This window comes from Cnephaeus nilssonii, assembly GCF_951640355.1.
Source record: "Cnephaeus nilssonii genome assembly, chromosome: 23".
Classification (NCBI taxonomy): Eukaryota; Metazoa; Chordata; class Mammalia; order Chiroptera; family Vespertilionidae; genus Cnephaeus; species Cnephaeus nilssonii.
In genome coordinates, this window is record NC_137094.1 from 5,489,072 (window position 1) to 5,504,201 (window position 15,130).

Below are 15,130 nucleotides of genomic sequence, written 5' to 3' on the forward strand. Positions count from 1 at the left end.
TCAGTTTTTTGGCGAAGTTTGACACACCAAGCTCAAAAGGTTGCCCATCACTGGCTTAGACACTCTTGAATATCAGCGGAAAGGATTGTGTCTTCAGCAACCACGGGGTAGATCGCATCTTTCTCATGTGGAAATTTAAAGGATCGATTGGAAAGAGTTGGGGGAGGCAGAACTTACCTTGGGAAGTTGCAAATGAGATCCTGCAGGTCCGTCACAGGTGACAGTGGTGGAAATGGGGAAAAGGGACGGATGTGAGAGGTGACAGAGATGTGGCCCGATGGGTAATTGAATTTGGAATGATCTGCCACTTTCCTTAGCTTACCTTTCGCTGGGGTTCGACATTGACTCCTGTATCTGTCTCATCTTGATCCACATCCTTGATTTATTATTGCCACATAGAAAGCAACTTAGTGAAGGAGTTGCCAGCTGCCTTTTAGCTAGCATCTTTCAAACACTTCTCTGGGAAAGATGACCAATATTTGACCACTGCAAACATTTATCCCGGGCAAATTAGGTAAAGACGAAGGATGAATATACTTTTTCTAATCACAGTGTTGATTCATTCGGATATTGACGACTTACCTGTGATTTGGTTACATCAGTGAGTTAATATGTAAAGGTACTACGTGTTAGTTTCTTTTCACTTAAAATATTGCATCTATTAGCTATTTTGTTTTTAATTCTTCAGGATAAAGAGGATTATTGTGCTCAAAAAGAGGTAAAAAGAAATCCTTTGTTTATTTCAAGCAGGATCATTGTTGAAAATCTGAAGTCCTGTTGGGCATTAGTAAGGACAGTTACTAAACACTTTCATCCCGTGTTGCACTCTGGGCTGTGAGGACAGGCGAAAACTCACCGGTGAACACACCCTGCGAAGTCTGGGCAGCAGTTTTGTTCTTGCTGCTGTTCATTTTTAAACATTGAATCCTACTTGTCAGCTATTTTTTTTGAGGTTTGCTTTCCTCACCTTCTCTCCTTAGAGTAACGTCCTGAAGAATGTCTTAGTGAATGTAAAGACTTTGTGTAGTTGGAGTCCAGTATATCACTGTGCAGGGAGGTTTCCCTACGTCAGTGGTCGGCAAACTCATTAGTCAGCAGAGCCAAATATCAACAGTACAATGATTGACATTTCTTTTGAGAGCCACATTTTTGAAACTTAAACTTCTTCTAATGCCACTTCTTCAAAATAGACCCGCCCAGGCCGTGGTATTTTGTGGAAGTGCCACACTCAAGGGGCCAAAGAGCCGCATGTGGCTCACGAGCTGCATTTTGCCAACCACTGCCCTACGTGGTCAGTTTAACTACGGGAGAAAAAAGGAACATCTCATCTTGCTTCGTTCCTTTTCCCTGATTCACTGATGATAGTTTATGTTACCATGGAAGATGTCTAACTGTCCTGAATACCTTCCTCTTGGAGGCAATAACAGCACTTTGCCCCAAGGTGTTTGGGGATTTCGAGATTACATGCCTCCCCAGGTCCTTTGTTTCAGATTCTCAGGGCCTCCTGCTCAGCCTCTAATTGCTACCTGCTCCAGCTGATGACTGCCTTTCTGGAAGGAATGCAGAGCCTTCCTGAAGCTGGAGGAGCTAGCCTTCGCTTTGATGTGGCATGTAGGTATGCACCCACCCCTGCGTGGGTCCGGGGCGGAGACAGTCAGAGGCTCTTGTGGGGACACACTCTGTAGGCACTGAGGGCCTCGGGGAAGTTCAGGCTCTGCTGCGGTGTGTGTCCCGGGCTGTATCTGCTGTAGCTTAGGGAAAGCTGGTCTGTCCGGTCAGCTGGCAGGGGGGAAAGAGATCGATCATCGATCTCTTTCATCGATCATCGACAGCGCATCGGGGAGCTGGTATCACAATCTTCTCACGCTAGTTAGGACAGTGGCGCCCATGGGGCCCATTAGCCATGCTCTCCCCGCTCACCCGCCAGCTGCCTCTTCATTCCTTTGCTTCTGAAGATGGTCTTCCTGACTCGGTGGACTGAATTGTCACCAGGAAGCTATCTAAAACAATTATGACTTTTTTCTATTCTTTTCAATCTTTTATTGTTCTTCACAGCAATCCAAATACATACTGACATTCAGTAATTCTCCAGCTTCTCTTTCCTGTGGGACTTTGTTCCCTTAATCCTCTTCTTTTTATGCCTTGTTTCCGTCTATTTCATTTTTGCTCCGCTTCCCAGCATGATCCTTGTATTTCAGTGTTTTAGATGTATCTGTTATTGACAATGCTTTGGCTTATGTTTCCCCTTCAACTAGGCTTTACAATAATAATCTTTACTTAGGCGGAGTTCTGTGTTATTTTCTTTGAAACCAACATTTCTTTTACTGATATTGATAACATACAATTATTTTTTTTTTCAGAAACAGCAGAATCATTCTTATTTGAACTGTTATGCTTTTCATTGTTCCTGAATTTAAAGTGGGAAACCCCACATGTGCAAATTCAGTGATGCTGCTGTACCGTATTTTCCGGCGTATAAGACGACTTGGCGTATAGAAGATTTTCCTGGGTTAAAAAGTCGTCTTATACGCCGGAAAATACGGTAACTGTCAAAACCTGATTCCTTCAGCCAGTGTGTTCTGTTTTGCATTTAGATGTTGGGGGGGACTGAGGACAGAAAATGAGCAAAACAAGGCTGGAGGCAAAGAGAATCATTTGGAATTTTATTTTTTATTACAAATACCTAATTACACCTGTGTGTGACCCACAGAAAGGAAAACTTGACTGTGATAGTGAGCAGTAGGGTGACTTTAGAGTTTCACACATTAGGAGGTCCCGATTTGTGGAGGCATCGAGAGTGGTCATTATAAAGAACAATGCAAAGGAGGGAGGGAGTTTTAATGGCCAGACCACAGGCAGCATATCTGACTTTTAATTGTTAGGACTTATCTATAGTCATGAAAAATAGTTTTAAAAAGCTATCTGGGCCTAGCCGGTTTGGCTCAGTGGATAACGCATCGGCCTGTGGACTGAAGGGTCCTGGGTTCGATTCCGATCAAGGGCTCGTACCTCGCTTGCAGGCTCGATCCCCAGCCCAGGTGAGGGCACATGCAGGAGGCATCCAATCGATGTGTCTGTCACATCGTTTCTCTCTCTGTCTCTCCCCTTCCTCCCTTCCACTCTCTCTGAAAATCATTGGGAAAATGTCCTCAGCCCGGAGAGGACGTGTGCGTCATGATAAACGGCCGTGGAGTGGGTCATTCGCTGTCAGGTGTTGGCATGACAAGGCATGCAGGGGCGCTTGGCCACCGAGACTGGGCTGGGTGCAGTCTCGCCCCCCTGGCATTGCAGGTTGTAAGTGTGATGCAGAAACAGTGGACCCCTGCTTTTCTTCAGTTCCCGCGTGGTTTCTGTGTGTTTTTAAACCTTTCTTTAGTTTCCTCATGTGTTCAGTAGCCTTGAAGTCCAGTGCTCTCAGTGAAAAATATGCAGCTGACACCCCAGAGCACTGAGTACCTATCTGCACGATTGTCTAGCTCATAGCAAATGACATGATTCCAACCGCAGCTTTCCATCCTGACCGCTCCCACCAGGGCTCTCGCATGGTGATTGGGAGAGGCCGTGCGGTCGGTGGAGAAAATAACGTGAACGTGGGCTTTAAAGTAACTTAAATTCCATTCCCAGGGGATGACGCTGCTCAGCTCAGCACTGAAAGGAGATGCGGGGGACATCCATGTGCTCTGTGTCACCCCTAGAGGACGGCCACGCGGCAGGGCCATTGCCTTCGCACAGCCATGCATTGCTCGTTCCGTCGGGTTGTGTTTTGGGTTCTGAGTGCCTTATGATAGTCTGTTCAATGACAGCTGACCAGAGCTCCGTGAAAACAAAGAATGTAGGGTGGGGTGCACGCCAGGCGTCCCGGAGGAGACAGGCTGGTCCGAGCCCTGGGCCCGGGTGGCGGTGGTGACAGTGTCCTGAGCGCGGACACGGCTTCTGGACATGGTGATTTATGTCCTTGCAGGAGCCCCAAGGGATCCCTAGTGATGTTGTGTTTTAGTAACTTCAAGGTGCGCATCTTTTCAGCTTTACATCTGAGATGGGAATGCATTTTACAACTGGTAGCCTAACCTAGTGCGTTAATGACTTTTCTTTCTTTTTTAAAAAATATTTTTATTGATTTCAGAGAGGAAGGGAGAGGGAGAGAAAGAGAGAAACATCAGTGATGAGAGAGAACCACTGATCGGCTGCCTCCTGCACGCTCCACACTGGGGATCAAGCCCACAACCCGGGCATACGCCCTGACCGGGAATCGAACCGTGACCTCCTGGTTCATAGGTCGATGCTCAACCACTGAGCTACCTGGCTGGGCCAAAGGTTCTTTTCAATGCTGTCTCAGATGGGGCCCTGTATGAGCGCCTCAGATACTGTGCCATTCACATGACAAAGCGACAGGGTTTCATTCTCTCCCCTTCCTTAGCCGCTTGCTTTCCTGTAGCGGAGCGATCTTCCCAGCCTGCACTGGGAGAGGACGCCCTCTCCTCGCGGCACCGATTTGGTGATGCTGGCTGCCTGCAGTTAGACAAGGAGAGGGGGACCCAAAGCCGCCTGCGCCTCCCCGCCGGTCCGCGGTCATCCCCAGCGCCCTCCCTGCGGGCGATGAGAGTCCGGCTGGGGTGGTGGGGTGGGCAGCGCCCCCCAGGGCTGGAGCCGCTGCAGACCCATGTGTCTCTCAGCTGACCTGACAGATGGGAGCCGGCCTGCACTCTCGCAACCTGGATCCTGACAGCGACTTACAGAGAAATACGGTTGATAGTCAGGAAAATCATCTTTGGCTCAAATTTGTCAGAATTAGAGAGAAATGTGTCCAGGCGCAGGGCCACGCAGCGTGTGATGTCACGCACACCTGCCTGCTAGCATGTGACAGGCAGGCGGTGGGTTTCTCTCCCGGAGATGTCAGGGGTGACCAGCGACAGGCCCTGGCCGGCCAGAATGTCCCCGGGAGCGAGTACGCCCTGCATGTCCACACAGTGGCCCTGACCGCGGCTCGCACTAGAATTCTCTCTCCTTTGGGGGTCACAGGAAGTGGTTGGTTAGAGTTCAGGTTCCTCTTTCACCAGAAACATTTTCCGTAGTTTTCTCCATTAGCTCGATGGAAGAGCACAGAGGATTGGAGCCACGCTCTGCTGAGTCCAGGTCAGCCTCAGTGAGGGACACACACCAGCCAGCAAAGTCCATTTAGGAACCGAGTGCTGGAACTGGGAGCCGACGCGGGAGGGTACCGCACGGCCCGGGGTGGGCACCGGCTCTGGTTACATGGAGCGAGAATAATGAAACAGGACGATCACCTAAGAGAACGCTTTTGGAGAGTCGAGCTGAAAGAAAGAACCTCTCAGTGTGCCCCATGGGGTACAGTTCAGTTCCTTGCGATGATAAACTTTTGAATGGGAGCATGGCTAGGTGAAATTAAAGGCTTACAGCAGGGCTGGGGAGACGTAGACGAGATCCTATAAGGAATTACTTAGGACTCGCCCAGTGGCTCAGCCTCGGGCGGGGGAGGAGAGGAACCATGGGCCTGTTGGACAGGAAAGCAAGTGCCCTTTCCATCGGTGACTTGTCAGGAGGGCGAATGGCAGGCCGTGTCCTCAGGGAGAGAACAGAGGGCGGATTTGCCACTGTCGTTCCTGTTTTGCTTCCTATTCTCAAGGAAGATTGCGTAAGATATCATAAGCTCAGCGGGGGGCAGAGCCCTTAGAGAAATGGAAATGTGGGTGGCTTTTAGAACGCAAGCATGTTACCTCACAGGGCGTCGTTCCGCGCATCCTCCTTTGCTAACATTCCGTCGTTTGACCTTGGGAAGGATATAAAACAAGAAGCACATTTTTATGATGGCTCTTCCCTCACTTAGGAAGTTGGCCCTGATATTGAGGGAGCTTGGGCAGGTCATCGCTGAGCATTCCGCATGGCTGGTGTGCCCTGTTTGTGACCACAGCGTGAAATATGACAGGCACCCGTGCAGCTCTGGAAACAGACATGGGCGGGGGGGGGGGGGGGGTGCGGGGTGCCAGGGCCTAGAGGATGCATTCCCGAGTATGTTGTTAATGGGACGGCAAAAAAGTCTTCTTACAGGAGATTACTTCGTTTTTACTTAGTTTGTATTATAAAGGACATTTGCAAAAACTTAAGTAATAGTCGTATAAGATAAAGAGAGATTTTAAATGTTCCCATTTAACAAGTTGTGTACATGGTTCAGTTTGGTTTAAATTAGTTGTGTACTTGCCTCAAACAAGCATTATTTGTAAATGAATATTCTGGTTGGAGCCTCAGAGCGCAATGGTGACCTGATGTTTACCATTCTTACCACTGACTCTCTAAGAAGCAGGCCAGCCCAGGTGTCCTGACTTCCGCCTTCGGATTCTTAGGGCGAGGTGCAAGCACATCCGAGTAATACAATGGAGACGTCTACAGTTCCATCCATCTGCCGAAAATAAGGCTACATACTCACCATGTGTTCACTTCCTAACACTTCCTAAATACCAGAGACATTCTGAGGTGCTAGGCAAGAATTTCAACCAGATAAAAGTCATTACAGGGAGCACCTTGAGTCAGAGTTAGAGAATTACCATTTTTATGTTCCTCCTTAACCTTATTTTCCAACGCCCTTGCTTCCTGCCTTTAACCAGTGGCCCATTCGGTTTGCAGAAGGAATAGCATCTGACTGAGCCACACTGGGAAGTCTCCCTCAGGCCCCGGGGTCTGGGCGGGGAGCTCAGTGGGCTGCCCGCCGCCTCAGGCCGCTCATGGTGCCCACGGAGGCTCTCCTGCTCCTCCCGGGAGAAGGAAAACACGCGACAGGAATTGCTTTATTGATTTTTAAACATTGAAACGCTGCCATAGCCTCCCTTCTAGAAACACTGGTGCGAATCCTGGGTCTGGTGGGTTGTCATTTGGGAAATGTTGCTCTTCAGTCCTGAGCTCCCATCCTCCCGTTGTTCTCCGGGTTGGAGATGGCAAAACCTTGGTCTCAGGGCCGGCAAACACGGTACATGAGAGCAGAGGAGGGAGGGGTTTGGGGCAGGCCCAACTCGAGTCATAGACGGTGGATGCATACGTGCCAGGCACGCAGGGGAGACCAGGAGGTAAGATTTGGAATCTCTTAAGGTTTAGGAGAAGGTGCTGGGAAAACGATTCTGTGTCAGATACAGTGTCATACTCCAGAAGAGGAGAAGGACAGACCCTGACCGAAATGCTCACTGTGCTCATCAAGTTAGAGAGTGATGAGTTCTGGGAGTCAGGGGAGGGGCAGTTACCCATAATAATAAAAACGTAATATGCTAATTAGACCAGATGTCATTCCATCGGAGGCCAGGGCTGCAGCCAAAGGATCCAGGCAGCCGCCGCGGCTGCGAAGGCCTACTCTTGCAGAATTTTGGGCATCAGGCCTCTAGTTTTGAATGAAAACCTCTCCTTTTGGCGTTCATACCTGCCAACCCTCCCTACGTCCTTTCCTTCTACGCACAGAGCTTAATGAGCCTGAACACAGCACGTTCCCTTTTGAAAATGGATCTCCAGTCCCTCTGGTTGATAAGCTACATGCCCAAGGTTCTGTGTCCGGAACAGTCACTCTTACTTATGCGTTAAGTAGAGAAGTTGTGAGGGAGATGCAGGTGGTCTTTGAGGGAACTTGATGTTTATGTTCAGAACATATGGTTTAAAATTTATATGTATATTTGAAATACAAAGCGATCTTCGAAGTAGGCTAGAAGCCAGCTGAAGCTACATGCTCACAGAGCAGGCTCTTTGTAAACACCAGGGACGGGGGGAGGGGCTGGAGGGGACGGTGTTCTGTGGGTGTCACCCTGTTCTGAATGGGCGGTAAGCGTTCTGGGGGCTGCTGAGCGTTGCCATTCAAGGGAACGGGTGGAGGTGATCTTCCTGTCTCAGTTTATCTTCTGCTACAACAAAAGGCTTCTGGTTCAGAAAATGTGAGGCGCACGTGAGATTTAAACACGGATATAAAACAAGTCTCTGAAATATTCCCCTTGAGTGTTGGTATTAATTATTACAGGAGAATTTTAACCTCAGAACACAAGCCTCAGCTTCTGGACCTTGAATCTGAACCAAATGATGAAAGAATTTGTTCATAGAATATTTTAAATTTCACTTTCGTTGTTTCCACAAAATACAGAGGCTCAGTGGCCTTGTACTAGCCTACTAGGTTTTTATCATCTAGAGAGGCGCAGAGTTACAAAGGCTTTTGATGATCTCAAAGGAAAAATTATGAAGAGTAAACATGACTATTTAATATCCTGGCAGGGGAAATATTTTAAAGGTAACACTCAAGCTTACTTTTTAGAAATAATTGCTTTTTTATTTAAATATTAGAGGCCAGGTGCACGAAATTTGTGCACGGGGTGGGGGGTGGGGGTGGGAGGGGTCCCTCAGCCCAGCCTGCACCCTCTTGCAATCCAGGACCCCTCGGGGGATGTCCGACTGCTGGTTTAGGCCTGATCCCTGTGGGACATCCCTCTCGCAATCTGGGACCACTGGCTCCTAACTGCTCACCTGCCTGCCTGCCTGATTGCCCCTAACTGCTCACCTGCCTGCCTGATTGCCCCTAAAAGATTGCCTGCCTGCCTGATCACCCCTAACTACTTTGTCTGCCTGCCTGATTGCCTTTAACCACCTCTGCCTTGACCCCTGCTGCTGCGGCTTAGTCCAGAAGGATGTCCGGAATGACGTCCAGAAGGTCTTTCGGCTGTCCGGTCTAATTAACATATTACACTTTTATTATTATAGACAATAGTCCCCCCCTGGGTAGGTTCCAAGACCCCCAGTGGATGCCTGAAACCACGGATAGTATTGAGTCCTATTATACTAGGTTTTGTTTTCCCTACACTAACATACCTATGATAAAGTTTAATGCCTTTTCCATCTTAATTAAGAATTATCACACACTGTGGCCACAATTTTTGCGGTTTGAGTTGCGACAGCAAAGCTAGCACACATTTCTTTAGCCTTTTCACAATTCAATGGATAGAAGAATCAGTCTTACTGTAGGTCTCAGCAACCACAACATCCAATTTTTTTCTTTTCTTAGTAAGTTGAGAACTTTCACCTTTTCCCTTAAAAGAAGCACTCTATGGCATATCCGAAGTGCCAGCCTCACTCCTCTTTCGCTTTGGGGCCGTGAGGAGTGAAATAAGAGCGACTTGAACGTGGGCTGAGACACTGACCGTCCATCTGGTCATCACGGCGGCTGCTGGGTGACCACTGGGCAGGTACACATGCAGCGTGGAGACGCTGGACAAGGAAATAACTCGGGGCCTGGGCGGGCTGAGCAGGATGGAGCAGGAAGGTGCGAGATTGAAATGTGAATTGTCGACTTCTGGGATTTCTCATTTAGTATTTTTGGATTACAGTGGACCATGGGTAACCAAAACCTTGAAAAGCAAAACCAAGGACTGAGGGCTACTATAATCCCATTTATATACTTTTCTAAATACATCTTAGTGTGAGGTATTCATTTATTAACTTTAACTTACGCAATTTTCTAGGAAAATTGTTTATACAAAGACAGTAGTTTGAAAAAATGTTCAAACTTTTATTTCTGGGCTGTGTTCCCATTATTTTATTTCTTGGTATAAAGAGCAATTATTTTCACGTTTTCACTTGAGCACATACAGACTTGTTACCTACCTGTCCTCTCATTTAAAAGAGAAACCCCGAGAGCTCCCTCATGTCCGCCATCGCTTCAGCTGCATCTGTCACAAATACTCCCTGTAACAGTGTCCTTAATTCTGATAGTGCTGAGTGGAACTGATGTTTCTAATGGAAGTGGGAGTAGGTCAGTTAAAACTTTTATTCACTAGCGCAGGAACACTAGCACATAACTCCCCTCAGAATAATGCAAATGAGGAACTTGTCTAGAATTTGTGAAATAAAACTAAAATGTCCCACTCATATTGTGGAGTGGGGCACAATGAGGGATGAGGGTGGCAAGTTGATAATGAAAATAGGGAAAGAAAAAGAAGGAAAGAAAGTGAGGAATAAAAGGGAAAGATGGAAGGGAAGGAGAGAAACATGGGGGCTCTCATTATTCATTCGTTCATTTATTCATTTGCAGTATTTGTGCCCCATGTGTGAGGCTCTGGGAATTTTAAGCAGAGACTCAAACTAGTCCTGTGTTCCTCTGATGGATAAAATTGTCATCCCACCCACTGAGCTGATGGGAAAGAAGGTGACAAAGCTGAGCTGGAATGGAGAGAAAGGATGAGCCGTGGTGTGAGCAGGGACATTCAGAGACTGGATGCCCACGGACAAGCGAGATGGCAGATGAACTTCTCCTCCTTCTCGTGGCATAGAACTGCGTCCCTTTCCCCTCACAGCGCCTGTGTTCCGTTTCTGTTCTCATCCTGTTCAGGATAATGACGCCTGGGCATGTTGAGGGTCACACCCATGCAACCATCCATCCATCAGAACAATGTGTGCTGGTCACTTCCACGTGCCAGGCACGGGGGAGACCCGGGATTAGTGGTCAATGAAACGCTAGCGTTGCCTTCTGGGCATTTCACAGTCTAGTTGTGTATGGTGTCCAGGAAACGGGTGGGTATGACCCAGTGTGACACATGCTCTAAAACAGTGGTTCTCAACATTCCTAATGCTGAGACCCTTTAATACAGTTCCTCATGTTGTGGTGACCCCCAACCATAAAATTATTTTCGTTGCTACTTCATAACTGTAATCTTGCTACTGTTATGAATCGTAATGTAAATATATCTGTGTGTTCCGATGGCCTTAGGCTCTATAGCAGCGGTTCTCAGGTTGATGGTCTCAGGCTCTACAGTCGCGACCCACAGGATGAGAACCGCTAGCAGGGTCGCCTAAGACCACCGGAAAACACAGATATTTAAATTACGATTCATAACAGTAGCACAATTACAGTTATGAAGTAGCAACGAAAATAATTTTAGAGTTGGGGGTCACCACAACATGAGGAACTGTATTAAAGGGTCGTGGCATTAGAAAGGTTGAAAACCACTGCTCTAAAAGGTTGAGGGCCTGGGGAGGGGGCGGGTGGCGGGGAAGAGTCAATGGGGAGAGGGGGCATCTGTAATACTTTCAACAAGACAATTTTTTAAAAAATATATTTTTATTGATTTTTTACAGAGAGGAAGAGAGAGGGATAGAGAGTTAGAAACATCGATGAGAAACATCGATCAGCTGCCTCTTGCACACCCCCTACTGGGGATGTGCCCGCAACCAAGGTACATGCCCTTGTCCGGAATCGAACCTTGGACCCTTGAGTCCGCAGGTCGACGCTCTATCCACTGAGCCAAACCGGTTTCGGCAAGACAATTTTTTTAAAAGTCAGCTACATTTGGTGATCAGGTGAAGTTCCTAGAGAAAGAGACAGCTAAGTTGACATGGGAGCCCTTTAAAAAAAAAATTCTATTAGAATAAACCTATTCTGTAAAAACCTTGAATTTGCTTGACAGTTCAGAAAAAAATTCAGTTTTCATTTGATTTGAAAGTTTGCAAATTAGATCTCTTTGAACTGGTTTTTCATTGGTGGGTTGCTTCATTTAAATTCCTGATTACACTTTTTTTCTGTATTAGCCCGGCCGGTTTCACTAAAAATCAATGGGAAAAATGTCCTCAGGTGAGGATTAACCAAAAAAAAAAAAAAAGTATTCATATCCCACCCCCAAAATGATCATACCCCTTTTTAAAAGTTTAAAGTTTCAAAAAGAAAACACAGGATTTTTTTGTTCTGTATTTTTACCATCTATTTTATACATAAAAAAATATAGGCAGTGCACTGTTTCAACTTAATGTAAAACAGATGCCTTTAAAGCAATTGAGCCAGGGTGTGTTTAAAATACGTGTATGTACACCGATTTAGTTCCCGGTTAGAAACTGCAGCTTTGTCAGACTTTTGGAGGAAAAAGGCCAAATCGTGCAGATTGCACTGGATTTCATAAAAAAGCCCCTCGGAGCAGAGGGAGAGCCTCCGAGGACTCGCGCTTGTGTAGACGCTGCGTCCTTCCCCAGAACCTGCCTCCAGCCCTCCCTGCGCCCCGACGTCCAGCGGGGCAGGCCCAGGGTCGCTCGCAGGTCTGCGAGGCCTTCCTCCCAGCTCCCTGAGCACCTGTGCCTTTCAGTCTTCTTTAATTTTTTAAATTTGTACACAAGCCTCATACGTAACTTCCTTTGGCGAATGCCGAGAAGACACGGCGCGGCGGCCCGTGTTCTGGTTCGGGGTTGCTGTCCGCTGTGGGCGCCGGGAGCTGCGGCCCTGGGCGGCCCGACCTTGGCCCGGGCATCCGCTTCTGGTGTGACCCCCAGGAACCACGGCTGCGCACGTCCGGCCGTGTCCTCTGAAATCAGTCTAAGAAAACATTGAACTTGACGGTAGAGGGCACACGGAGACCCCAGGCCGGGGCTGGCTGAAGCCTGGCTTTTTACAGGACGGTGGTATGTCTGTGCTTACCCCCCTGATATGTTCTTCAGGTGTGTGCTTTTGCAGAGGGAAGAGCATCCGGGTTTGGCGTGGACCTTTTCGAAGCTGCTCTCAGAGGCCCCTGCGTTTTATGTTCAGAAGTTCCTTCTCTTGCCCGCGAAGTTCCTTGGGCGACTCTGCTAACCCCGACTGTCCCCCTTGTTTCTGCAGTTGATCTGCAATTCCTTCACCATCTGCAACGCGGAGATGCAGGAAGTCGGCGTCGGCCTGTACCCCAGGTATGGCATTTCACTCCGGGAGAAGCAACTTGAACCCCCCGCCCGGCCCCCAGCCTTTGGGGGGCAGTTAGAAAGGCTATTGCAGCAACTAGTTGGAGAGCCAGGCTTAAAACCTGATGATAACTTACAAGAAAATGAAAAATGTGAAGTTTAAAGAAAACAGTTTTATAACCACACGTTATATGCTGTGGCAGTGATTTTCGACCGCTGTGCCTCACGGATTTTTAAAACATGCACTACCTGACTATTTAGTCAGGGTCACCGACCTCTTTGCCCTTAGATTGTCCAATAAAATGAAATGACAACAGCTTACACAACAATAGCCGTCTAGTGTGGCTGAATCAAAACTATACCTATTTTTTTTTTGTCAGATTGGCAAAAATACATTTTTTGGCGGGCCGCAGAATTTTAGTAATCGGTTTATGTGTGCCGTGGGCGACAGAAGGTTGACAGTCACCGTGGTGTTAGCAACGAGGCAGCCCTCAGACCTGAATTCCTCTCCCGGGAACTTTGGTTAGAAGGTGGGGCTGTGGGTGCTGATATACCGTCAGCCTGAGGTTGGTTAGTCCCCTCGCCCGCCCTGATCCCGCTCCCCAGGCCCCTGGTGAAACGCTGGGTCATTTCGCCAGGCCCCGGCCGCACCGCCGGTTCATTCCGTCCTTCGGCTCAGCTCACTCGAGCCCAGTGCTGGCCGTCACTGAAGTGGCCTTTATCACTGAGCCACTAGCCTGTCCCCCCCAAGCTCTCCGTCACTCCTGGTTTCATGCCACGAGGGTCCAAATACAAACCCAGTCACTTTATAATTAATCGTGAACCTGAGAATCCCGCCTCTTCTCTTACATTTCACAAGTGTCAGACCACAGGCCATTGGCCCTGGCCTTGGAGAGCGGAGGGGTGCAGCCAGGTGCCGAGTTCAGACGCCCGGCTCAAGTTCAGTCCCACTTACTAGCTGTGTGTCCTGGGGCAGTCACCCCAATTCCACGTGTCGTTTCTTTATCTGCGAGTGCCCCTCGAAAGAATGATCACGTGATCAAATTGGATAAACATGCTCAGCTGCTCAGGAAGTGCTTTCTGCTTAGTAAAGGCTCACGTGCAGGTGTTCTCATTGTTGTCAAATATGGAGGCAGCTTCCATCCACTCCCTCCCCCGGGTGGTAAAAAAGCCACCTGCAAGGAGATGAAGTCACTGGCCGGGCCCAGAGTGCCCCGGGTCCGGTCGGCAAGGTGACCGGAGCTTCTGCCGAAGAGGAAGGACTCGGTTACCCATGGCAGCTGTGGACGCCCAGCAGAGGTGGCCGCTCCTCCCAGGCTGGACAGATGAGGGCCCGGTGGAGGGTCAGCTGTGCTGGCCGCGGGGACACCGCTGCGTCCCATTCCTGTCTCGGGAGGATGTGCTTGCACGTCTGTCTGCTCCATCTTTATTTCATGTTGTCTTACTGCCTGGTGTCTAATGGACAACCATTTCCTCCCCACCCCCACCCCACCCCCAAAGAGGACTCAGAAAATGTGTTCATTAACACACTCCCCACGTAGCCTCCATCCTGGGCAGCACTTCAGTTCCCAGGCAGTGGCTAGTGGCCGTGCTGTGAATGCCCTGAGGCTCCCTCCCGGGGGCACTGGGCCTCGCCTGCGCCCCTCCCCCAAGTGAAGGGCCCCTGCCCATGGTATTCATTGCATGTAGACGTTGGACTCTGCTGAGCTGTGATGGTCTCCCCTTTTTTCTTGTTCTTTCCTCCAGTATGTCTTTGCTCAATCACAGCTGTGACCCCAACTGTTCGATCGTGTTCAACGGGCCCCACCTCCTGCTGCGCGCCGTCCGGGACATCCAGGCCGGAGAGGAGGTAAGGAGCCCTGGTTCTCACTGCTTTTCCCTCCAAGCCCCTCCCAGCCTGGTCCTGCCCGAACACTGGTGCCCGAGGGACCGCTTCTCGGTGTCCTGCCGGGAGAACATGCCACTGCCTCAGCCAGGCCCACTTCCCCGTCGCTACTCTCCAGGTTGTAGCCCGGCTGACTGTCTTAGTCACCGTGTTTCTGGATGGCGATGGCTCCTAGTGCATGTGTGTGAGAGGCGTGTGTGCGACAGTGCATGTGTGTGAGAGGCATGTGTGCGACAGTGCATGTGTGTGTGAGGTGTGTGTGCGACAGTGCATGTGTGTGAGAGGTGTGTGCACAATAGTGCATGTATGTGAGAGGTGTGTGTGTGACAGTGCATGTGTGTAAGAGGTGTGTGTGCGACAGTGTATGTGTGTGAGAGGTGTGTGCACGATAGTGCATGTATGTGAGAGGTGTGTGTGCGACAGTGCACGTGTCCTGCACACACGACAGTTCAGTGCTCTCACGTTTCTGCAGCTGGTCCTCACCCTTCCATGGGATGAGCTCCCCAGGGCTGGCTTATCTCAAGGGCACTCATCACACCTCGATGGTGACTCCCTTCCACTTGTACTAAGAAAGCA

The 15,130-nt window shown here is 49.1% G+C and overlaps 1 protein-coding gene across 1 annotated transcript in view; it reads left to right on the forward strand.

The window, feature by feature from the left end:
* SMYD3 (SET and MYND domain containing 3) overlaps positions 1-15,130 on the forward strand; it is a 519,877-nt gene that overhangs the window by 405,795 nt on the left and 98,952 nt on the right. Inside the window, exons 6-7 of the mRNA XM_079763811.1 lie at positions 12,611-12,678; positions 14,416-14,518. Coding sequence (XP_079619937.1) covers positions 12,611-12,678; positions 14,416-14,518 — 171 coding nt within the window. The remainder of the gene's footprint in view (positions 1-12,610; positions 12,679-14,415; positions 14,519-15,130) is intronic.